This window comes from Drosophila pseudoobscura, chromosome 3 (assembly GCF_009870125.1).
Source record: "Drosophila pseudoobscura strain MV-25-SWS-2005 chromosome 3, UCI_Dpse_MV25, whole genome shotgun sequence".
NCBI classification, from domain to species: domain Eukaryota; kingdom Metazoa; phylum Arthropoda; class Insecta; order Diptera; family Drosophilidae; genus Drosophila; species Drosophila pseudoobscura.
The window spans coordinates 11,645,912-11,671,771 of record NC_046680.1 but is presented as its reverse complement, the minus strand read 5'-3'; the positions used below and the strand labels follow the sequence as shown (position 1 = coordinate 11,671,771).

The 25,860-nt window shown below is 45.0% G+C and overlaps 2 protein-coding genes across 3 annotated transcripts; one reads left to right on the top strand and one right to left on the bottom strand.

Annotated features, from left to right (window-relative positions):
- Window positions 1-1,480: 1,480 nt before the first annotated feature.
- Window positions 1,481-14,206, bottom strand: LOC4804354 (D-beta-hydroxybutyrate dehydrogenase, mitochondrial). Of its 2 annotated transcripts, XM_033378206.1 has the most exons (8): window positions 14,013-14,206; window positions 13,874-13,929; window positions 11,347-11,592; window positions 2,930-3,136; window positions 2,692-2,845; window positions 2,361-2,617; window positions 2,083-2,184; window positions 1,481-2,016 (listed from the first exon to the last, which is right to left on the bottom strand). In XM_033378206.1, exons 2-8 carry the CDS (start codon window positions 13,895-13,897, stop codon window positions 1,840-1,842), a joined length of 1,167 nt encoding a protein of 388 aa, XP_033234097.1. In that variant the 5' UTR covers window positions 13,898-13,929; window positions 14,013-14,206; the 3' UTR covers window positions 1,481-1,839. The 2 variants fall into 2 exon arrangements, with proteins under 2 accessions (XP_033234097.1, XP_001360928.3); XM_001360891.4 differs by having other exon boundaries at window positions 13,874-14,206.
- Window positions 14,207-16,185: 1,979 nt separating this feature from the next.
- On the top strand, window positions 16,186-17,250 carry LOC4804353 (selenoprotein BthD). The gene has a single exon (XM_001360890.4). It carries the CDS (start codon window positions 16,294-16,296, stop codon window positions 16,705-16,707), a length of 414 nt encoding a protein of 137 aa, XP_001360927.4. The 5' UTR covers window positions 16,186-16,293; the 3' UTR covers window positions 16,708-17,250.
- Window positions 17,251-25,860: the final 8,610 nt, after the last annotated feature.

Here is a 25,860-nt window from a genome sequence, read left to right as displayed (position 1 = left end):
CGAAGGCGTTTTCTTTCCCAATTTACTTGTGGTTGTTCGACTTCTATTGTATATGTTTGTATGTCGATGCCAGGGGCCGAGTAATCGGAAATTGTCGAATGTCGAAAGGGCATTTCCTGTGACTCAGCTGACACTTGCAGTGCCCTTGGAATTGGGCCCAGCTTTAATTATCCGAAGTGGACAAATGGTAGGAGAATATGTAAATAGATGTGTTCTTTAACGTTTAAACAGTATGTGCTACGAGTTTTTCCTTTCAGTTACTGCCAAGGGCAATTACGGACTAGATGGGCTTTATCAAATTTGTAGAGCAGAGCATGTTTAATGGACACAATTGCGATCCAGAGCAGTGGACTGCAACGGCCAGCAGCAGCAGTGAGAGTAAGGTACGTTTATATCGGATAGATAGAAGCCTGAATAGCAACATTCCAACGAATTTGGCGAATTCCTGAATCAACCTGGTCAGCTCATCTGCTGTGAGCATCACAGTGGAAGTCCGACAGATTGGTAAGCCAAATACAACAGCTCTGGGAAACGGAAGGCGCCGACAGAGACAAAGGATGTTACGAGGAAAATAGAAACGATGAGGACCGGAGACCAGAGACACGAGGCCAGCACAGCTGGAATGTTGACAGATAAATGCAGACAGAGAGACGGAATCACACATAGAACCTTTGGTCTGTGTCTTATAGTGGCTTGTAGGGAAATTTGTTCCCGGGTTTATCTGTGTGTTAGCTGAGCTAACCAACTCATTTCCCAGGCAACTTGTGTGCTTTTTGTTCGTTCAGTTGGTATTCTTTCGCAAAAGTTCGAACATGCGGCGGATGCCATCTGGGAGGCGGATTGGGAGTAGCTGCCAGCTGTGGTTTACATTAGCAACTATGAGAGATTTATGCACGAGTTATGCTCTCCTGGGTACCCTATAAACTCCCTATAAACTGCTTCGCTATGGCTCCATAGCAGCCCATTGAGCTGTCGGGCGACGGGGACTGGCTGGCAGCACCTGAGCTCCCCTCATACTCGTTTCGAGTCACATGCATTCAAAATTTATAGAATTTATTTGTGTCTGCTTTCCAGAGCTTCTGACAGTGCACTTAAGCTTAGTCCCGGCTGTGATGTGGGGGTATGATGAGCAGGAACAGGAGCTGGACCGGGAACTGGAGGTATGTCTAATGCCGTTGAGTGGAATGGCATGATGTCTGGATTGAGCAGATCAAACCATCGTCTCATTGGAGACGCAGCACTCAACCAATGGCAAACACAAGCAATTAAAATGCTTAAAGGGTGCTTCCAGGAGTGTAGAGGAGGTGGTAATATGACATTTTCTACAAATCAAACAATGTTCCACTTCATTGGATTGCTTGTCCGACTAATTCCTCAACCAACAGGCCAAAAGAATGAAACACTAAGAAATGATTCTTGTCCAGCTGTTCGTGTTCACATTTTCCAGGAACATCCGTTAGAATTCAGGTAAAATTCATGGTTTACTCGTTTTTTTTTCATTTTACTTTTTCTTTTACTTTTTCTTATCATTCATCGTTTCACAATTCGTTCTAGCAACTAAGGATAATAACATTATGCAGATACGCGGGAAATTGCCATAAATTGAGAATAATTATCAAAATAATCGGGAAAAAAACATAGCTAAATGCTCATTGACGACCGTCAGCGCTCCTCCTCTGACAGTTTTCTTATAAATGCCCTATACAAAAGGGAGCCACGAGGGAGCCACGAGGGACATGGCAAAAGGGACATAAGCAATCAATAGTAATCCAAGGGGCGGCTGGTCGGGGCTGGCATGGGGATGAGGCTGGGGTGTCGGGGTGTCAGGGTGTTCTCGGATCAGTAGACGAACTTCTTCTGCTCGCCGTATACCGACTCGTACAGGGAGGGGGCCAGGTGCTCGGCCAGGAAGATCTGCAGCTTTTCCTTGGCCGTCACGGGCGTGTAGCGGGCCATGGGGAAGGTCCTGGTCACAGCGTCGATGAGGACACGCAGCGTGGGCTGGATATCGGCGGCCTGTGGAGGGGGATTAAATGCTCGTTAGCTGTCGGACACGTCGGGCATTGCAGTGCGGCCCCTCACCTCGCGGGAATACTTCTCCACCGACGTCATGGCCGCCTCGTAGTAATCCTCGCCGTAGGTCTTCTTCTGCTCCGAAGATAGCTGGTTCCACATTTGCTTGGCCTTCAAGGAGACGCAAGGAGAGTTAATGAGTTCCTAGTTCTGCCAGCTCCCCCGCTTCGACATGGTTATGGTATCGTAAAAAACTAAAAGCATGGCAAGGCTGCTCTGGCTGCATGGCCTCCGCTTTTGCCTCTGCCTCTGCCAAGCCATTAAGAGGGGAAGCATCGAATGCTCACCTGGTCGCGGAGTTCCGTCTCGTTCAGCCAGCCGTTGCCGGGAGAGAACTCTCCCGCCGCCACCACAGACACATCCACGCCCCGTGTGCGCATCTCCTGGCGCAGGCAGGCGGCAAAGCAGTCGACGGCAGCCTGGGTGGCGCACTGGATGCCACGCACGGGCGATGGGACGCGGTTCAGGCCGGAGGTGAGGAACACCACGCGTCCATGGGCACGACGGACCAGCGGCAGGAAGATTTGAGTCAGGCGAGCGGCTCCTGCAAGGGTAACGGAACGGCTCTGGTCAGTACTGTGTACCGGAAAAGTCCTGTTCAGTGGCGCCCCCACTCACCGAGTAGATTGAGATCCAAGCTTTTGCGCAGCACCGCGAATGGAATCCACTCGAGCTCCCCCAAAGCTATCCAGTGGGCGCAGTGCACCACAGCCCACAGTCCTTGGGCGCCGTGCGGCAGGTGCTGTGACACAAAGTGGGCAGCCTCCAAAAGCTGCCGATAAGTGTTGTAATGTGGAGCGGAGTTTAGCTAAAAGCTTCGTGGGGAAAAGCTATCAAAAGCCCAGTGGAGACTTACGGTTTTCTCCGACGTAACGTCCAAGTGCAGAAGCTTCATGCGGCCGGAGGTCTCCTCCTTGAGAATGCCAGCCTCGTCCGACTCCTCGATGGGGATGTTGAAGCCGGCGTAGATGGTGAAGCCCAGATCGTCCAGTTTCTTGGCCAAGTACCACGCCAGCGGAGCCTCGCAGCCGGTGATTAGCACGCCCTTGCCCGAAGCCGACACCTGACGAAACGGGCGAAATGGAAGGAAAAGGTGAATGATTCGTGGTTGTTCAACCCTTTGACGGTCACCGAGACAGTCACTTAATTTATGTTCAATAACTTTAGTACCAATTACTCATCTCCTGTACTGTGTGTGGGTGGGTGGGGGTTGGCTGGTTTTTGGATGCGGTGCTTCTCGTCTCTCAGTGCAAACTTGAGGCAGGGCGTCATGTTAGATGTTTGACCTTTAGCCCAGCCAAAAATGTCTTTGTTAGGCTCAAAGTTTGGCCACTCATTAAGACTACTTAAAAGTCATGTCGTGTCAACTGGGCTTAACGACTTTCTGCTCTTCAAAATTGGCTATTTTTGGGCGAATTTCGAGAGCAGAACATAGTCGACACCGAATGCGTGGATATTTGTCTAACTTCAGCTCTGACCCACTGATGGCAGACAGTCGACAGTCCAGGAAGACGTGTGCTCACTGATACTTCCGCCTCAGACACGCGCCAATCCACTCCACCAGCACCACTCCACCTCCACCTCCACGTCCAGCTCAACCTCCAGCTCAACCTCCAACTCATCAACCTTCCCCCTTCCTTGGTTCTGGATCTGTCAGTCAACGCGCCTGCGGTAGTGCTGGTGTCATAACTCATCATGCCATTAACCAATGGAGCTGCCCAGACTATTGGCTGGCTCGGGCTGGGTCTCGGGCTCGAGTGGGCGTCTGGGTGGGTCTTCAGAGTGCGTCAGCCGGTCTCGAGGGGAATGTGGAAATGGAAGTGGATGTGGAAGTAGAAGTAGAACTAGAGATGGCTACTCATTGTTCGGGCTATCAAACTGTTATAAAGTGCTCGTAAAATTGTTAAAAAATGAGGAGATTCGGAGAAAAGGAGGCGGCACGGGGTACGGGGCACGGGGCAGCGGCAGTGGCAGCGGCAGTCGAGAGTCGGCGTGTGGGGGGTGTGTATTATTATTGGCCGTGCTGTTGACACCCATTAAGACTGGCCGACATTTTATTGTGGCCATAAGTGTTTGGCTTATCGAAATCTGTTGGCCGTTCTTTGGCGTTAATAAAAATAAAACTATTCACTCCTTCCCTTCCCCCCTCCCTCCCATACGCCCCAATCACTTCTCTTCTCTACGTATCTCTAGCCAACTTTACGACAAGTATTCTTTCGTGGAGTTTTTATGCGAATTTACTTCATAATACTCTTGCATATATCGCTGGATGGCGGTAATCGCGTTCCCTGCTTTTTCCTGGCACCCCAATTTATGGCGGTGCTGCAGAAATGACTTTAAACTTGGCTGCAAGTAAAAACCATCCGCAATTAAAATTCAGCATGGAAAAAGAGCAGATAAAACCGATGGAACTGAGAAAGCGACTAAAAACCCAGCAACGAAATGCTTAGAGTCAATTAAACTGCATTGAGAGCATGGCCTGGAGACTGCTGATAGCCTGAGGCATGTACAAGGCGCAAGGGGCAAAGGCAAAGGGCAACCACAGCTTGTGCAAGGGGAAACCCGATAGAAAAACATAGCATTGTTCACTTGGAAAAGTTCTCGACCAAGAAACAATGGTGCTTCTTGACCAAGAACTTATTAAAATTTTTGAAAATTGGTCAAAGGCAAGAGGGCGTCATATTCCAGCAGGATAATCCTTTGGAGTCTGCTGAATTAGTCCAAGCCAAGAGGATTATGTTACATTGAACTAAGTCGAATTGCGGCGAAACTTGAGAGCTCTATTAGGGAAATGTGCTGTGAATTGTCGTCAGATGCCGTTCGTTCCTGCCCCCCTTTGTGGCCGCTCGGCCTTGCCGCTTGTGTAAAATTTCAACAGCTTTTCGTGTGAACAGGTGAAAGAGCAAAGCAAAGCAAAGCAAATGAAAGGAAACGAAAGGAGTACTGCACGTCGCAAGCCGTCCAAAGAAACTTTGCCGAGCGCAGGGGCAACGTGCAGGAATACAAAAAAAACGGACCCCTTGACACTAGCACCTGCCGCCTAACTTCGGCCTCATGCCACCTGTCTCCGTCTAACACTCCCTCTCTGCGGTCATGTCGTGTCTGCCAGCACGTCGGCTTGTGGTTTTTTTAAACCGTTCCCAAAATAGAAGCAAACTTGCATGCACCGAAATAGATTCAAGAAAATTCACAAGGAACGCGAGTGAGACTGCAGCGGCTTAGCCCTGGGGCATGTCAGTCACCTTCATTTGAACGAGTTGCTTGTGGAGAAAGAGCGAAATGCGAACGATTGGCTGAGCGGAAATGGGACTTTTCCACATTTTTCCGAGCATGGGAAGCGAGCAAGTCAATGAAGAGGCACACACAGAGGGGCCCTCCTCCTGCTTCTGCTCCCAGTTTAGCGATTTAAATGCATCCTTTATTGCATTTTAATTGCAATTGCAACTGCGATGGGAAGTAGAAGTGCTAGCGGAAGATTTATGCCACAGGCCGTGAGCAGCAGGTGCCGCCGCCCAAAGCGGACCATTTTCCGCACACTTTTAGCCGAATCTGATGAATTGCAGTGGGGCACGCGATTTGCCTGCACTGGCACTAGCACTCGCACGCGCCGCCGCTTTCCTCGCCACAGGCTCATTAAATTTGGCTTACGTATACTGGGGGCGTATACGTAATATTTATATAATGCATTATGCTGGCAGGAAAAACTTGGAGCTGGCCAAGGCAGGGGCAAGCCAGAGGGGCGACGGGGCAGACTGGCAGGTTAATGTGTAAACTGCAACAAGTTAGCAGCACTTTCAGAGCCACAGAGGAGCGGTGGACAGTGCCTCCTCCGTTTGTGTGGGCGAGCGGAAAACGGAAAAGTAATGCGTGTAAAAAGTAAACAACAATAGGGAGGAACTTTCCGGGAAAGCATTTACGCCTTCATTTGCGAGAATAAACTTATGACAAGCTCGGGGAGTCCGGGGAGTTCGGGGATTGGAGACCTAGTCCAGGCGGTCGCACTACTCGCCGGGTATTATGACCATGAAGATAATGCGAGAGTGTCCGGCAGGGGAATTGCGTGGGCTTGTGACTGTGGGACTGTTGGAAATGTGCATAAATATTACTCGGGATGTAAGTAAAGACATTGAAAAATGAAAGAACTATTCCTGTTCCTGGGTCATACAGTAAATTCATGCTTAGACCCCCGATAAAGGGGGATGAGCTAGTAGAGCAATAAACCGAAAGCTGAGTATAGATTTTCACAGTCAAATGTATTATCTTGTTTGTGTGCCTGCTATCATTTGTACTTTCTATTCGCTCGCTATTTTGCTTTCCCTTTCACCAGGCAGACACATAAACCTTCTTAGAAGACGCGACATGCTTGACCGCTCGAGAGCCCTCGAATAAATCTACATAAGCATAACGCAGGGAGCGTGAAAGTGGGGAAGATGAAGATATAGATGTGGCGGAGTACGAGTTGAAGTGAAAAATGGCGAACAAACCGCATACAAATTGTCCCCACTGTTCTCGCCTCCTCCTTCTCCTCACCTTAGCACTCCTCTCACTGTCCTCCTCTGAATAAGGCGACGAAATGTGGCAAAAAACAGAGAGAGAAGAGAAGCCAAAAAATGGAAAACAAAGGGAAGCACGCACACGCATGCACGCATATTAAATCAGTGACTAAAAATAGCCAGAAATGGGCAGGAAAGCCGCAGGGCCGGAGCGCGGGAGCGCCGGAGGGCATATGTACATATATAAAATCAAATAAATTAACTGAAAAATATTTGGCCAAGAGGGCAAATGAGTACAAATGACAGCAGGACGAGCATCGAGGGGCGGCGATCGCCAAAAGTCATTGAACGTATTAGGCAGTAATAAATTAATTAACCGGAAAGTTAAAAACCATTTCTGTGTTTTGCTTTCCGCACGCTCGCCGACACAGACACAGGCAGAGGCAGAGAAAGACAGAGAGAAAGAGAGAGAGATATACATAGATAGATAGAGTGGATAGGTAAAAGCACGCACGTATTCTTTCTGGCGTGTGGCTGTCAGGTCCTTTGGCAACTTCACGCCATCCGCAGAGGACGACGTCAGCATTAAAGGCTTTTCGCATTGCGCATACGATGCGGTGTACTGAGCGAAACGAACCGAAAGGCAAGGAATGCCATGGAATAGAATAGGACGGTCTGGCCAATTTGCAGCTTGTTCTCTGACTTCCCCGTGTATGAGTGGGAGACTCTGTGCCCCTGTGTATCTGTGTGTGTGACTCCGGCAACACGCAAAGCTTTGACTTTGTGCCATGCCAGCCATTATGGTAGCTCAGCATGTGTGCGGACTTTTATGTGCGATTGTTTAAACATCTCCCCTCTCATCCCTTCATATTCATCTCCATTTCGTAGCCAGAGCGTGCCGGTATGCCAATTTATATATGTTTAATACAATTGTGATTGTATTGGGTCTGCAAGTGATGCCCCTGGCATTTGAAGTTAATTAAAATGTAGTGCATGGGTTTGAATAGAGAGATTCTCGTACCACTCGTACAGCAGTAAAGCAGCGCCAGTGCTAACGCTAACCAGAAGATAAGTTTTCGAATGGATACTACTTGAGCTACTTCAAATGTCAAATGGACGAATAAGGATCGAAGTGGTTGCACGACTGCGGCCAGGACTGGGACTACCAATCAAGCGGTGGGTGATTTGCCATCTGGTCGACCCCTGACCTTTTGCTGAACCGTGCATGATGCATACGAGCACGGCGGATGCACGGTGGATGCACGGCTGCGTCATGTGCAATTGGTTTTTAATTTAACTAAAATGCGCAGCAAAACTGAGTCAACTGGAAAGGCAATGGCAACGGCAAAGGCACAGCCCAGCACAGCACAGCACAGCTCCGCTCCTGCGGTCGAAAGAGATGTTTTCCTCGGTGTCGGAAAGTTGTCAAGGCGTTTTAATGGCGTGCAATTCTAAGAAACGCAATGCGCGTAGATGGTGGCCACATGAGCCATGTCCTGATGTCCTTCATTGCCCGCCATTGTCAGGCCGGGCACGCCATTGCCATTTCTGAATGTCCTCTGTGCTCGTATGCGCATGTGTGTGTGTGTGTGTGAGTGTGTGAATCAACAGGCCACGCGCGGGGCCATAAAACTCCAAGTGAACAGAAACAGATACACAGAGACACAGAAAAGCAGAAGTGAGGACACAGAGTGGCAGCGGGGGCTAGCGAAACTTTTCCCATAATGACTTTTTATGGTGTATGTGTGTGTGTGTTGTGTGTTTTTGTTTAAGAGAGAGACAATGCTGCAGAGGAAAGGACAGAGGACAGTGGAGTTGGGACAAGGAGCAGCCTTTTATATAGCCTTCAGTTGCCTCAGTGCATTGACGCTCCCCAATGGACTCCGGACTCGCATCTTCTCCTAATTGAGAGTGCAGTCTCTCTTTCTCGTTCTCTTTCCGTTGACAAAGCTATCCCTTCCTCCGTCCCTTTGTGTGTGGCCATTTTTTCGGTTAACAGCTCACAAATCAGCGTAAAATTTGTCTATAGCAGAAGTTTTATGAAGCTGTAAAGGCCACAAAGTGTGCAGAGGAAACGAACACTTATGGATAGCAAAAACCAACAGGAAAAGGGTTTGCTTGGCAATGAACTAGCTCCAGCATCCATTAGGCCACCAGTGCGCCCTTCAGCTGCTGCAAAAACTTGGTCCGCCCTTTCTAAGTTCAGAAATATGTATGTATCCACTTCCACTTGCGTCTCGAGTGGCAAGTGCCACTGGCTCATGGCATTAGCGAAACCGATACGATTTCTTCTCGGATCAACTCCGACATCACCTGGGGCTCCTCCGGCTGGTAGAACTTTATCTATGTCATCCGCCGAAGCACCGAGCTGCACAAGTTCAAGTATGTGAGCGCGGAGCCTTCAATTGTATGGGAATACTTGCACTTGTTGTAGACGTAGGTGTGGATGTTGTGTCGTTGCTGCTGTTCCGTTGCCTCGCGACTGCTCATTAGGGTTGCCAAGACAAAGCTATTAATTCAATTAGTTACATTCTCTTCTGGCTGGTCCCGAAGAGACTCTGACTCCCCAGCGAACATGTCGTCTATGGCTGCGGAAACCCCCTTTGCGCCATGCAGTAGGGGAATGGGGAAACCCAACGCTTAATTATGCATATTACGTAAAGTGTAATTGCAACTGCAACGCAATAAAACCGACACTGACACCAACACCGCGATAGAAACCAACATTCCGAGTGTCGCAGGAACAGACACGGAGATGGGGATGGGCATTTCAGTGCATTATTAGACCTGGCAGATTGTTGATCATTTAATTAGTAGACATTTACATTTCATTGCACCCAATTTGAGCCGTCAACAGCTGCCTCCGGTCTCACCCATCCATCCACCCATCCGTCCGTGCCAGCCCCTTCGTCGGGATATCTGTGCGTGCGTGTAATTTAATTTGACTGTCGTGACATAAAAATGAAATGCACAACGTGATATGCAACGCTAAACAGAGAGCCAACAGGGTGGGGGAGGGTCCCCAAAGACCTAAAACAGGCCACGTCAGCGACCCTCATTGGCCAGGCCAGGCCGAGGGCCATCGAAAGCCACATTTCTCCATATATGAGTATTCACACAGGAACGCCCACACATGAACATAAATGCGGCTTGAGTGTATATGAGTATATTTTCAGCAAATAATTTAACGAATATGTAAATGCACAGTAGGCTTTCTTGGCCAGAAAGACAAATCCTGATCGGGATAAAGGTCCATCCAGATCGAGTGGAAAACTAATCAAACGCCAAGTTTTCTTTACTCACAGAAGAGCAAAGAGAAATGTTTTTACCGGGAAAAACTTGGCAGGGCAAATACTACACGGAAGTTCCCTGGTTAATTAGATGGGCGATTTTGTAGTAACTCTTTCTCCTTGGAACTTGTAGAAAAGATTAAATCCCTGTCCCTTGAAATACAGAAACATACATACAAATTTAAGCATACTTTAGTACCTATAATATCAACAGCAGTGTCTCTTACGGGGAGTGGAAAATGCAAATGAGCTGCTGCTCGTCTTGCCACCTGCTGGGAGTGCATCTGCTGCTGCTACTGTTAATTATGCTGCAGTCATGCTTATTACCTTAATTATTGGGTGGAGTGTGTGATGTTCCAGTTCCAGCGATACGCTGTCTACGTGTCCTGGACGTGACCTTTACGCGTAATTTCCGGGCAGAAAATGGGGCCTGTCAGGTGCATTCCCAGCTCCGGATTGCTCCTGCTAGTTAAACCAAATAGAGTGCACCCATATTTAAATTATCCGCCTACTTCGATTGGCGCCACCTTCCATATAGGTACATCTGAACGTACGTATCAGCGGAAAAACGGTGTGAAAACATGGAAATATCATGGCATTATTGCTGTCCATTGTGTAAAGAAGTGGAGGGCGTCCGCAATCAGATAGGAGAGCGAGAGAACGATGAACAATCAACATTTGCCACATCCCTGGCGTACAAATCCTCGTGTGTACATATGTAACCGTGGAATTCAGCTTAAACCAGCTTTACAGAAGAGTGAGAGGGAATTGCGGTGGAGGCATCCACGCGAGTGACTATTTAAGGGCTTTTCTTTAATTTATTTTAAGCGATTTTATTAAAGTTCTTCCAGAGAATACATTTAAAAATTTATATTCATTACAAAATCCTTTTGTTTCAGCAATTCTTTGGGTTTCTGTCGGCACTTTTTCTCTTTTTCTTTTCCTTTTTCTCTCTGGCGGCTGCTTATTTATTTGTTTTCATTTTCGTTTTCCTTCGCCGAGAGCCAGAGGAAAATGGAGGGTGCTAAGAGTGTGCGTGTGTGTAGCGAGCTCTGAAATATCAAACGGAGCCAAATCCAAAGCCAAATCCACAGTCAAGGGTTTCCTCTGGTTAAACATAAGTTGACGTTGCCCCACAGGACATTTGTCCCCATCTCCGTCCACATCCCTGGGGCTGTCTATTTTTAGTACAACTGATTTGCTTTGCCTACTATTTCGGAGGCCCCTCTATGCGGTTTGGCACTTGAGCTGTGCAGCCGCCCCAGTCGCCCCCAGACATGCCCCAAAGTGGTGCTAGTGACTGGCTTCTGGCTGCTGGCTGCTGGCTGCCGGCTGGGAAACCGAAACCCCGATGTCTAAGCCAAACCCAAAAGCTATCCATGTCCCTATCCTACTTGCGGTTTCGCCGCAGGCGTTGAAAGGATTACACTGTTTGATTTTGGTCTCGGGCCCCTTGGACCTTGGACATTGGAGTGTCGTTACGGACTTACCTTCACAAAGTGGTAGAAGAGCACAGCTCCCACGGTAGCCAGGGCGAACCACACGAAGACGGCGAAGGTGGAGATGCTGGATATGTTCAGCGCGTGCAGCAGATGGGAGCTGACGATGGCCGCCGCCTGGCAGAAGAGGAACGGCATAGAGAGCCGCTCGAATATGTCCCAGGGGATCTCCGCCGACTTCTGGGGCAGGGCCGAGATCGATCCACGCCGCAATGAGGCACGGCGCGAGGCACGGCGCTAGAGAGAGAGAGAGTGATAGTGAAATGTACGATTTAATTATTCTTCTATTCAAACAAACACATGCCGGTTTATTTATAGAAAACAGAAATGATTGCATTATTTGTGGGGTAATTATTTGAACATTGCTAAATGGTTGGCTGGCTAATGCCGCTCGTTTGTGTTTTGGTCAATAAACATCGCGAATTCCACTTAAATTTTTCGAACTGTCTATTTCGATCAGGCACCAGTTATTGGTTGCAGAGTCCCGGAGAAGTCTAAGCAGAGTGGGGTACAGGTGATGCAACCCTTTCGATTGATAGTCAATATATTTAGGGGATCTGGCTTTGTCCCCATTTTGTAGAATATGAAGAGCTAATTCCAGCTGTGAATTTCCCATGAAACCTTTTGAGCTCCGAGCTGATCTACATACTTTTAGACATGTACATATGTATGTATGTATTTGTATATTCCTTCTTCTATTGTTGATTGAGAGACAGAAATCCTTTTGAGCTGAAGGAAATGCATTCATTTGATTTCTGGTGTGCCGTCTACGAGTTTGACTTTGAAATAGAACTGCCATTCATTGATTGGAAAATCTTTCAGTATGCCTGCCGCTGTCTATTTGTGGCTTTCAATGGCAGACACATTCCGTCAATACATCATCAGAAATTTGATTAAACCCAACCGATTGCAAGCACAATATCCTATGCTCGTACATATCCGCACGTGCATCTATGCACGCACCTTACAATCTATCAGGCCCTAACCCACTCAACCACTCACACATTGACATTGACATATAGCAATTACACATGACGTGCACATTACCATCGCAAAAAAAGGAAAGAGGAGCTAGGGGCGAGCTACTACCCGAAAACCGCAACAACAACAGCAACCTCAACCCCCTTTGGCCATTGGCCATAAATCAACGACAGTGCGAAATAATCAAATGGTGGCATCTGCATAAATACAGAAGCCAATTGATTTATTCAGCCCCGAAAATAGACCATTTTCATTCCAATTCCCATTCCCATTCACAATCACATTTCCATGGCTGGGACTGTTCTTCGTCACTGGAATTGTAAAACTCTCCGGTCGGTCTATTTATATGTCGTGCTCTACTGGGTACAGAAACAGTGCCAGTGGATGGGAAATCGAATGGACTACATCTTTGCTTTCGTCATCAACAACGACCTTGTCACCAATTTGGTAGCTCTGAGGCGACTAATACTACTACTACTACTGAGACATATGTAATTGTCCCCATAATCTTACGCAGGAGCTGAACCGGCCCACACGATAGCAACATACATATCTCAATATATAGGAGATTCTCCCAATCGTATCCATATACCACACAAACGCGTATGTATAGGCAAACGTCTCTACATATTTATTCGTAAAGATTTGTATGAATTTGAGCACTCAGCTGCCAAGAAATCATCTTGTGGCGAATACTTTGTGAATGTTTGAGACGGAAAACAGTTTGGTGTGTCGCCAAGCCTATTTTATTATTAATAAAGATATTTCTAGGTATTTATAGACCATGTGGAATAAAATTGAATGGAAAATGACCGGACCGGACAAATATTTCAAATAAATACGAGTATATCGAGTACTTTGGCCACAGACAAAACTGTTTTCCAACGATTCAGTATTCCGTTTTTGTGGCAAATATATTTTGGAAAACCGCAGCAGATCTTTGGGGCAATAGGGGAGTCGTCAAATGTCTGCTTGGAATCAAGCCTATTCTCATTTAATTTTTCAAAAGAGTCCCCCCACCTTCACCCACTCTGCCTTCTGCAATTGTCGGTGGCTCGTACGTACGTTGACCCACTTGGATCGCGGCCACTAAGTGAATTTTTGTAATTAATTTGGCGGCGCATTTTGAACACCGCATGACTTCCTGTCTTTCTGGCTCTACGAGTATCTCTCTCTATCCATTGCTTTCTCCTTCTTTGGTTAACAGACAAAACCTTTTTCTGGAATTTGCGGCCAAAAGGGGCGGGGTTGAGCAAGTCAGGGGCAAACTAAGGACCCTTGCGACTTGAATTTGTGTATTGACATTTCTGGGTTAAGCTAACTGGGCTAACAGCGTAGCTAGGTGCTCCGCCAGGAGGCGATGGACGAGGGGCTACGACAAAACGGAGCTGCGACAATAAATTTGGCTATGGCATGCCCTCTGGATTGGCGGAACGGGGAGCGGGGGTACCGCGAACACAAATACGGGGCCAAGTGCCTGTCCAGGATACAGGAAACGGACACAAATGGTCCCGATTCGGGGCGACATTTCACTTACCATATTGTTATCGAAGACCTGCATGACGACGGATGCTGCTGCTCCTGGTGTCGCGGCTATAGGGGGGGACAAGCGCACAGCACAGACGGGCTTTCAACTCGGTTTCTGGGACTGGGTTCCAACTGAAGTATTCACTCACACACACAGCCTTGTGGCTCGGTCAAAAATGTTCACTAGAGTTTTTCGAAATGTTTCGGAAATAGGCTTTTAGTTTATGTACTCGGGACTCCACTCTCGAAGGGGCTCGTGGCCTGGGCGCACTGAAACACGGCGTGGCACTAAGCAGTACGATCGACTGGCGCTGCTTGCAGCTGCCCCAAGACTCATTTTCTCTCGCCTCAGCCGCGTCGCAGTCGCTGTCGACGCTGTATGTCAAAATTCTGTACCAAAAAAAATCCGACGCCGCCTTAAAAATTGTCGTTTTGCCGTTTTGATTTTTTAAAAATATATCTCAAAAATACGAGTATGTGTGGATATGCGTATGCAAACTCACAGATACACAGACACAATGGAAACGCAGATACATATTCCGGTATTTAGATAAATAAATATCTTTAAATTTGTATATTTTTGCTGTTTGCTGTTTGCTCTCATCCGTCTGCCGCCTACCGCCTACCGCCTACCGCCCACCGCCTCTTGCTTTTAAGCATCGATGAATATTTTTCCACCGCACAGCGGCAGATACAACGGACACACAGATACGATACCAACCAGTGCACGGCTACACACACACAGATACTCTAGTTTGCGGCCGTAATATATGTCGCTCTTTGCACATTGTTCGTGCAACGGGTGGCGGCAAATGGTAAATTTGAATATTGCTTTAAAATGTCGCCGCATTAAATCGAGAAATGCTCGAACCTACGTGTATATGCACATAAATATTTATGGGACTCGTTAAAGGAGGCCAGCGCCATCGACCCAGAACCCAGTGTTCTATTAGGGGCTGCCTTTGGGGTTTGTATTTGGTTTGGTTTTATTTTTTCCATTTGTAGTGAATGGTGGATGGTTGGCACGTCCCTGGCATTTTTTTTATATTTTTATTATTTGTTTTTCATTTGCAAATTGCAATTTTGCAAGCAATTCTGCGATCCTTTTATTCGTTTCGCATTCATTTTCCATTGATTTTTTTCATTTAAAAGCCGGTGTTTATCAGGAAATTGGAAAAATGCATACAAAATACGTTAACATAGTGCCGTGGAGTGCCTTGGAGTGCCGTAGAGTGCCTTCGAGTGCCGTAGAGTACCGTGTAGTGCCATGGGGAGATCATTCAACTTTTTCCATGGGAGGACCAGAAATTGCGAAATAAATGTCACAACAAATGTAATTTGGGAATCATTTGGAAGAATAAAGATATCCCACCAAATCTATGATTTATACAATTAAAACTTATTGCAGTAACGAATTGAATTATGAAATTACATAGGTTCGTCCTTGGAGATTGCTTTCAGCTAAATGCAAGAGGGCTTGCTTTGGCCTATAGCCAATTCCCAATTCTAGTCTCTGAGAGCCAAGATGTCCAGTTGGGAATAAAACATATCCTGGCTCGTTTGAGGGTACTGTCCCATTTATGATTCTCTAATTAAAGGATCGCTGGAAGCAAATTGCTAAAGAAGCTTCTTGATTTTCCATTCTATTTGTTTAATTGTGACTATTTTCATGCTACTCCTCTAACTCTTGACTATTTTTATAATTTTCGGTATCTTTTGTTGTTTATGCACGCTTATATCCAAAATAAATACATATGTATGCAGATACATATATTATTGTTATGCACAGAATTTGTAGACTGGCTGCTGCGGATGCTCGATCCTATAGAGGCAGTACCATAAATCATATAGACATCGAGCTCTGTGAACATACATCTGAGTTGACATATACAAAGACAAAACGAGCAAATACCAGTCTGAATAGATGGAGAAATATCTGCCTGAAGAGGCAGTGAAAGCATATGTTTCTGCAACATTTCAGAAGGCTTCTTTTCGACTGTCTGTCAGTGCCGCCAAATTAACATAAAAGTTCTTGTCTTCTTTTACGTTTTTGTTGTTGTTTCGTTCTTTTTTTCAGAATGTCCCCAAAAATTGTTGTTGCTTCTGATTGCATTTTAAAAATAGCCAAGAGGCTAATGGTCGAAGAAACGTCTTTGGACAGAGACTTCTCTGGTCTTCTCTAGTGCGCACTTTTAAAATTTGAAAAACAAAGAGCGAAGATTTATGGAGCGCTGCTTGTGCCAGAATTCATAAAACGCAGCAGCCAAGACATCAATCAGTAGAGGAAATTATTAATTAATACATAATAAGCATTATTAACAGAAACAATGATGCATTGAAATACTCGTCTGTTCGGATAGTCGGATGGATAGTCGGAGAGACAAAATTCAAAATCCATAATTCGGGGGAGTGGCAGTGACGGTCGGCAGTATGCCTAAAGGGAAGAAAAAGGTCAAGATGGTGGACTGGGCCGCCGATGAGAACTTTAGCAAGGAGCGCTCGATTTTCTACGTGGAGCACACCACCGAGTGCCCCATCTTCCAGATGAAGGCCGAGGAGTGCGGCGCCTTCTTCAAGCAGCGCATTCCGGAGCGCGAGTTCCAGCTGGTGAGGAACAAGTACGGCAAGGAGGCGCCCCGGGAAGGAGCCTTCGAGATTGGCTTCTCCCAGAATGCACGCACCTCCGTCCACGAGCTGTGGTCGGGCCTGACGAGGGGTCCGCCGCGGCGGGACAAGTTCCCCGAGGATTTCGAGAATCTGGTGCCGGATGTGCAGCGTGTGCTGAAGAAGTTCTACCCCGACAAGGTGGTGGGCCTCACCGACGACGAGGAGGACGAAATGTAGTACCAGCAGAACCAGAACAGGGCTGAGTAACAGAACAACCAGTAAACCACATAGAATTTAGCATAACAATGCGATAATGCTTCTCATTGTCAACGGCGAAGATGAGCAAGCAACTGTTGGGGCTGCCAACGAGTCTCTTGTCGCCACTCGCCCCCAACAAATATTCAAACGATTAGCATGGCTCTTTCATCTGGTATTCGGGTACCGCTTATTGGTCTCATTGTTGTGCTGCTGCGGGCTGACTGACGTCCTGACGTCGCCTTGTGACAGCTCTTTTCAGAAGCTAAATGCTTAAATCGACAAAAGATAATTAACCCAAACACAAAGCTCTCTCTCGTACACCCACACACAAACCCACACGCACACCCACACAACCGGCATTGTGTTCACACTATCACACGGGGGACACCCCAGCGACGTCCCATTGTCTGACAGGCCACCAAAGCAAAACAGTCTCTGCTGACAAAACAAATAACAAAACTGCAATTTCGATACACAAAATCGACTAAATAAAAAAATATGTAGCAGCAACAATGAAAACTATTTGATTGGATTATATAAAGACTGAAAAAGCGACTAACAAATAGGGCTACGGAAAGGGGTAGGGGGATTTGCATAGGGATAGCGATGAGTATACGAGTGAGTGTTTCAATTAAGAGGAAAATATCAATAGACATACATAGATCCCAGCAGAATCTAGTTTTTGAGCATCAATTTTACTAGAATATATTCCGAAAACGTGAGAATAACTACATATATACCATGGTACAGATGGATATTGACTTTGATCGTGCAGATATGTTTGGGACATGTTTTTAGCTTTCGCATCTATTGTAAATAAATTAGAAAATAGCCCTGCAGCATCAGGTCGATGTCGATGTGCAGCAGCCAGTGAATGCTTTGATTCTATGTCAACCCCAAGGATTCGTGCTGCATGCCACGGCCAGCAAGTCATAAAAATCCAATCCAAATTACATTGTGGCCCAACAACAAATGGCAATAACAAAGAGACAGAGCCCCATAGCATCCCCATCCTATGCATGCCATCCCTTACCATCCCATCCCCAGAGATCTGGCAACATTTGAACAATAAAACAGAACCGGCAGCAGTATCTATAGTGGCAGCAAAAGTTGCAGTGCAAATATGAACTCGAATGGTTATGGAGCACGAGGAGTAGTTAGATGATTGGTGGTTGGATTATGTGGAAGGATGTGATGGTAGGGGGGTGGTCATGGGCCTGTCTAGTTTGCATATCGCTAGCCGGATTAGCATGCAAATTAGCCGGAGAGCTGGCAAGTGCAGATGCTTTTTTGATTGCCTGTTATGAGTCGTGCTTTTGACGACGTACCGTCATTCAGCGAGGTAATTCCGACTTGCCCAAAACACACACACAATATGCGTAAACTCAACAGGCACACAAAGGGGAAATATCGCACATCGTTAATATTAATAAAAATAAAGCCTATAAAAATGGCCAGCTAAAAATTACAGGAGGATAAGCCAAGAGACACTGGAATTTGTGTCAGCGAAAGAAAATGGGCTTCGGCACCGGATGCCAGCAATAAACGAGCAAGAGTCGACTATTTGATACCAGCTGATCGAGATCTACATTTAAAAGATAGATAGATCAAAAGCAAAAGAATGTGGCATGGGTAGAACCAGGGACTTGGCCGTCATACGAGATACAGACAGAGACAAATGAAAATCGACACAAATATACCCTGGTAATGGTAATGGGCACCGATTTCAACAGATTTTATGTGACTCGGCTGCCTCTCGCTGACACAAAGAAACGTCTGCAGCACATTTTCCGTGTCACAGTTTATTTGGTGGTAGAGAGAGGGCTGACGGCAGCGAGCGGAGGGGGAAATGGGTTAATGTCCAGCCCGGGGCACGGCCATGGAAGTGCAGCTCAGAGCGAGAGGAGCGGGCAACAGGAAGCAGGAAGCACGAGTAGTGCCTGCATGTATGTGTCACTTGTCGCACGCATATCGAAGGGAAAACTGTTGTGTTCCGCTTAGAGCCAAGGACAACGCAGGGCGACTGCCAAAAGCCGTAGGAAAGTTCAGGGAATTTTAATGGAAACAGACCGCAACATTTTGCATTAGAGTTTATTTTTAGACAAAGTTGGTTTGGGGCACGCTCCCTGCCCCGAACAGGCACTGAGATCGGGCTATAGTAGAGTGGGCGTAGAGTGTAAAACAGTTTCTGGTCTGTGCCAAAAGTTGTTTGGCAGTCGCTCCTGCGAGTGCTCGGCTGATGCAAAAATAATCTACCCACGGGAAGCTCTAGAGATGAAGCAAATAAATTTTTAGTTTTAAACCCCCAACACACAAGGGCGTACCCAGGAAGCCCCTGGGGCATGCTTAATTAAAAAAAAATTGTTATTAAACTTAATTTTTGTATTTACCATATGATGTACATATATTGTATTCATAGATTTGGATGGATGGATCTTGATCCCGACAAGTGTTGTGGACTACGTTTTGATGGATGGGACACAATACCAGCTACAAAGGCTGCTATTTAAATTACCTCTACCTCTATTGATCTTAAAAATATTCTCCAAAAAGATGACTACCTATTTTGAAACGTTTTAGACTATTTTCGCAGCACTGCTGGCAATCAGAGGGAAGTATCTCTGAAACAAGACTGCATCAGCCTCTTTCGGCGATCCATGAGATGTGAGGAAATCTCTGCAAGGCAGACGACCCCCTGATTTGAAATGGCTCGCTTTAAAGGACTTACACCGTCGATTAAAGCTGTGTTTTAGACTCAAATCATATACATCTATATATTCTATACATTTATATTCTATATTTATGAATCTTCACCTTTTTACATATTAAAAACTTCTTTTGAAGGACAACGATCGTAGTTGTTGAACATTTCCTTACAAAAATCGATGCGAGCCTTACACGAGGTAATCATGGAAGTTCTTATTGATTTGCTCCATTTGCTCCATTTGATCCATTTGATGTTGAGAATTTAAGTTGATCGATGCAAACGCTAAAATTTCTGCATGAGATATCCAGTATTCAGAAAAACTTTTTACGGAAATGATTTCCACTATCCCAAAATAACCATTAAAATTCGAATTTCTGCCATGTACCATAGCTACTGTGGGACGGTTATCCAATACGTTGAGAGGAGGGGAGACTTGGCTATGAAGTTCGACTGATCATTAATCAGCGAGATTGCGAATTATATAATGCTCTAGTAGGTTCGTTTGTATCGAATTGGTGGCAACTCAGCTTAAGAATGACGATAATTAACCGAAAAAAGCTCGGCCTCTTCGAGAAATCCTGAAAACGCCCTTGCACACACACACATGGCCTCACCATCAATCCAAGGAGCTCTCTGGAGTGCCTTCCCTGCGGGTACTTGTGATTCGAAATCGAACAGGGTCTTGCCATAGGCTCCACCTATAGTGGAGGTCAAATCCTAGCACGCTTCGTTTCCTATCTATTCTATCCATCCCATCCCATTCCATTCCATCCGATTCGTTGCCATCGCATAACACACCATCCAATGGATGGCCATCTGCGATCTGCCCATCGATGTGGGTGTGCAACAAATTGCAGCCGGATTTAAGGGCAATTTATTTAGCAGAGAACGAACGGGCAGGTCGGCAAGGCAAAGGCCACAATCTGCCATTTTAGGCTTTGGCATTTGTTTTATCGCGCCTAGACCTACTCGCACGTCGGTTTGGTTCCGTTCCGCTCCGCACCGAGGCCGAGGACGAGGGCGAGGACGGAGCCGGGCCGTCCATATGGACATGGACTCGTACTGCTCCGCCATGGAGCCATCGCTAAATCCCATTTTAATGAGCCAGCCCGCCCAGATGGGACATTGGCTGATTGCACGCTTAACTTGCCTGCAGATTGCATTTGTCACACCTTAATTAACAAACCGGGGCGAAAGGTTAAGGGCCAGGTCGGGTGAAAAGGTCGTAGGTGCAGGAATCGGGAAGTGTGGAATCCAGGGAACGAACTTTGACCTTTTGCCACCGTTCGCTCCAAAATGAACGATATGCGACTTTTTATTTACATGCCCCCGCATCATAAAAGCCACGACATTGGATTCGCCTCAGCTTTTTGTGCGCCTAGCTTTCCGCTTTCGATGGCGACTCCTTTTCGCTCTCCTCTGCCTTATCCGTGCGGCCATGATGATAATGATGATTTCCGCGAAGCGTACGGCTATAAAAAGGAGAGTATTTCTTCGAAATGAAAGGGAACACGGCAAACGGGAAGGCACAAGGTAATTAAGCGTAAACCGACAGCAACAAAAATACAATTTCGTTTATACTCCTGGGTGCAATGGGGCTGTGGCGCCCATCAAACTGCCGCCTGAGTTATGTCGGTTGACTCGGGACCCCAGACCCCAGTCCCCAGTCTCCTGGTCCCAAAACACTGCCAACAAACCACTGGCCAGAACCGAATCGACCCGGCCCGGCCCGGCCCGTCCCGGTGTTCGTTTTGTTATTAGATGGAAATTAGTTTTCGGCTAACGTTAATTAAAATTTATGACACTTGTTTATTTACCAAAAAAACAAAAAAAAAAAAAAGCAGAAACGACGAACCATCCACGAGTTTCCTTTAGCCGACAGCCGACGAGGACACCAATTTGGGCACAGTGAATCGGTACAACAAAAGGATAACTTTCCATACAACTGATCTTATGGCGATCTGTGGTAGTCTCTCATATCTGTAGAAACTTTCCTTGGGCACAATTTAATCGATCCGCCGGGGCACATTTGGGTAGCTTCAATGGATGCACCTCCCTCAGGGTTGTGTTCCACCGTAGGGATCATAGACTATAATATAAATGATCCGACACGTATATACAGATTACCTGATGGATATAACATCGTTAGCCCCAATATCCATGTGCCTGCCCAGATAATCCGCATTAAATGAAGCATTCGACATTTTATACTGACTGAGGCTTCGTTTTTATTTAATTTTACATATTACGTTCATGTTATATGTATGTTTTTATTGTTATTTATTTATATATATATGTATATATAATCTCATAAATTATTTTTGTGTGTATATATATATAGATTTTTGTTCGTTTTGTAATACATTTTGTTGTCTGCCGCAAGTTCATATTCAATAATTCAAATTCAATTGTAATATTAATAATTGTATTGTTTTTTGCGAATCTGCCTTCATTTGGTTTTGGTTGTGGGTTTTTCTCATGTTCAAACTTGAATACAGTTACGACTTTTTGCTTCTTTAGTTTGAAATACGTATATGTATATACGAGTACTCGTGTATATTCTCCAAGTCTTTACAAATTTGTAGACTTTTCGGCAAGCTCCAGATGTTAGTATAATTTATAACCACACAATATACATACATACATATATATTTCATGGTAGTTCTGTACTTATACGCGGCTTTTGTTGTATGTAGTTACGATACTATGCTACTTGGCATCACCACATCACCCGCATCCTCATTGGCATTCGCTTGGCATTCGCATTCGCCTTTGCCGCCCTTACTCTCCGTTCTACTCGATTCGCTTCCATTTACATTACACATTTATAACCATAATAATTTACAAGTTAAATGGCTTAGAAGTTAATAGTAGGATCTCCTGTGTGGACTACCATACATAATACATAAAACACTTTCTAATTAAAGTTAAAAACATTTCGCGCTTCATCGTTTTATCGTTTTATCTTTTTATCGTTTATTTTTGTTTATTTGTTTGCCTGTCGTCGTCGCGTGTTTGATCTAGTTTGTTCTGCTCTTTTCTGTACTGTCCGTTCCGTTCCGTTCTGTTCTGTTGGGTCTGTTCTGTGTATGGGTTGGTCTATTTACAGTGTGAAAATATATAATTTATTTATATTTCTTTATTTATTAGTTCGCTCTGTATTTACATTGCAGACGAATGTTTCGCAGACTTTTCTTGACTTAGACTTTAATATCTGGAAAAACACGAAAACAAAATCTCTCTCTAGGTTTTTCCTTCCTTTCCTTTCGTTTTGTTTGCTATTTTTTTTTAGTTTTTAGTTTTTGCTAAATTTGGTATAATATCTAAACGGGTTTTAAGATCGTTTTAAAGAACACTAGTTAAAATATAATTAAATTTTTGGTGCATTTAAAAATAGTGCAAAAATACATTTTCGAAAACTTTTTGGTGCATACTTTGAGGCGGTGCATTTAAATCACAACATTTACATTTTAAGTGCAATTACGTGTGGTGTTGGTGTCGGTGTTGGTGTTGGTGTTGGTGTTGGTGTGCCTGTGTTTTAAGTTATGTATGTGAGTGTTGTGTTTGAGTCTGTGTCTGTGTGGTCGAGGTGCCATTGAGCTCGTATAGATAGATGTAGGTAGTTGTTATATGTGCGGTAGTTGCTTCCGCTTGAGTTGAGGATTCCGCTCCAAAGTTTCAGTTTAGGACGGATTGCTTTTAAGCTTTGATTGTGTGCATGTTAGGGGAATGCAGTATGCGCAGCTACATACGACATCTCGATTTGCTTTTAGGTACTGTGGACTACTTATGCTTATAGCTCGAAAATACTCTTTTGATTCCTTTGGGAGTTGTCTCTTCCAGGTGGGGTGCCCCGTGCATCCTTGTGCATCCAAGGCGTGTGATGCTTTGCTGGGTGTGTCAGTTTTTTGGTACGGTGTGGTGTCTGTGTGTTTTGTGGAAGACTAATCGACACAGCTCCCATGAAACATCTTCCCTGGGCCCTTATTGGAGAATCCTTTCTGCTGATTTGTGCAATTACTACATCGAATTTCTAATTAATTAGTCTCTAATACGAATTCCGGTTTCATTTTCATTGTGTTAAGTGCAACGGCGGTGCATAAATACATATATACTCGTACATGTAAATACATAGAAAAGTTTCATTTTGGTTTTGTGCTAATTATTTATCACATAAAAAGTGCAGCAGTGCAAAATTGTTTACGCTAAGTGTTTGACATAATTCGATTGGCTAATTACTTATATTGAACACAAATTATTAAATATTAACACGTGTCCGTGTCCGAGAGTTTCGAGTGTTTCGAGTGTTTCGAATGTTTCGAGTGTGGTTTCCGTGTAGGTGTCTGTGCCTGTGTCTGCTCCTGTTGGGCGTGTAAATGAATAGCCTAAATATTTGATAGGCTTCAATTAATATTTAAAATTTGGATGGGTGTAAATATTGTTGGGGGAGAACATAAAACGCTTCCATTTGCACCAGAGCGGACGAACAATTATCAATTAAAACTGCAACAAAGAGAGCCTTCCCAATTAAGTGTTGCCCGAGGCAAAACTAAGAACAAAAAAACCCGCCTCTGCGGGTACACTTTCCGCAAACACTAAGGCTCTTCACCCTCTTCAAGCAATTTATAATGAGCACTTTGCATGCAAAACCCCATAGCCTACTTCGGGGGGTTCCGAGTTTATCTACTTATTACTCGTTCTGGAAACTATTTTCCCTCCAGTGCACTGGTCGTCATACAATGATTGCGTTTGGCTGTTTGTGGAAAGAGAAATGGGAGTGGGAGTGGGAATGTGAATGTGAATGGGATGGCAGAGAGAAGCAGTGTGAGAGGGATAAAAGTGGCATTGAATGGCATCAGTGGCTCTGGTTGTGTCTGCACTGAGTGCGGCTTTCTGTAAACGTACAAAGCCGCTTGAAAGCTGTGTAACACAACACCTGATGCCCATTGAAGGCCACTTTTAGACCAGTGCGAACTTGAGCCTCAGGAGGGATTTTGGCTAGCTTTCCTGACTATCCTGGTGTTTTGCATGCAGCCTCCAATGCTGCCATAAATTGACACGCAAATTTTTCAACATTTTTCCAGGCGCTTTCTTAGAAACTACCAAATGCGAATAAATTGATATTAATACTTGAATACTTTATGCTTATGTGAATCGGCTGAATCGGCTCACTGGTTACTATATTTCTACTTCCTTTATAGGTATATATGTGCTAGTCTACTAAACATCCAGATAACATTAATAGTTTATGTTCGATTAGATTTATGTTCGATTAAATATTCTGCTACGAGTATACCTCTTTGCCAAAAGCAAACCTGCTCGAAATCCCATAAAAATCAAGATCCAATCCAGCTTCAAGTCCGTTCAGCTGAAGACAAATTTGTTTGGATTCGCTCTCAGCCCGGTATGGGGGATAATAATACTTGTGTAATTATTTTTGCGAAAGCATCATATATATTCGTATTGTAGATACTTTTTGGCTACGCTTGTGCTGTGGATATTTAATTTCATTTAATGCTAAAATATTTTGCTTGCCTTTTGCCCCCGCCGGGACAATGCTGAAAAGTTTGCTTCCCTGCCAAGTGAAGAGCCCTACATTTATTTGCTGGCGATGAATGGTCTATCTTACCTAACTGCTACACGCAGATGGGCTTGGCTGTAGGACAAAGAATGTGGGGACTCCTTATGGTGCTTATTAACTTAAACTTTCAGGCTTCAATTGTACTTCCACTGGGTGCTGCCTCAACGAAGCGCACTCAGAGCATGGAAAGCACTTGCAGAAGGCTCTTTAGTTGCCACAGATACATAGACAGACAGACCGACAGTCAGACAGAGATGTGTATAACCTAAATGGATTTGCATATGAAAAGAGCCTTAAAGAGCTTTCTTTGGCATGCTCTGATGCTCATGAAACGCACTGTATGCATGGCTTGGTGGATTTATAGGACATGCAGGGGTTTATCAACTTACTGTGACTGTGTGTGGTTTTTTCTTGTAGGTGTTGTTGTTGTGGAGTGGAAAATATATGCTACATGTTCTACTGAAATACTTATCGAAAACTGGATAGAATAGAAGAAATCAGAAATGCATGTTTCGGTTTTGTTTTCAGTGTATATTAGGTTGTGTATTTGTTTTTCATCTTTTCTTTGTCTGTTTTTTGTTTTTTTTTTGTGTTTTTTCTGTTGTAGTTTCTGTTTTTGTTTTTGTTTTGTGTTTTATCATATATTCGTATATATAATTAATTAATTAATATAGTTACGTAAACAGTTGTTAAATTAAAAAGGGGAATTATGCTAAAAACATATGTACCTCCTCTACATACAATATATAAGTGAAACGAGTCAGAACAAGACAGAGAGTGACAGAGATATATAGATAAAAAGAGAGAGACAGGGGGGGAGAGAGAGAGCGAGGAAGAGACAAGA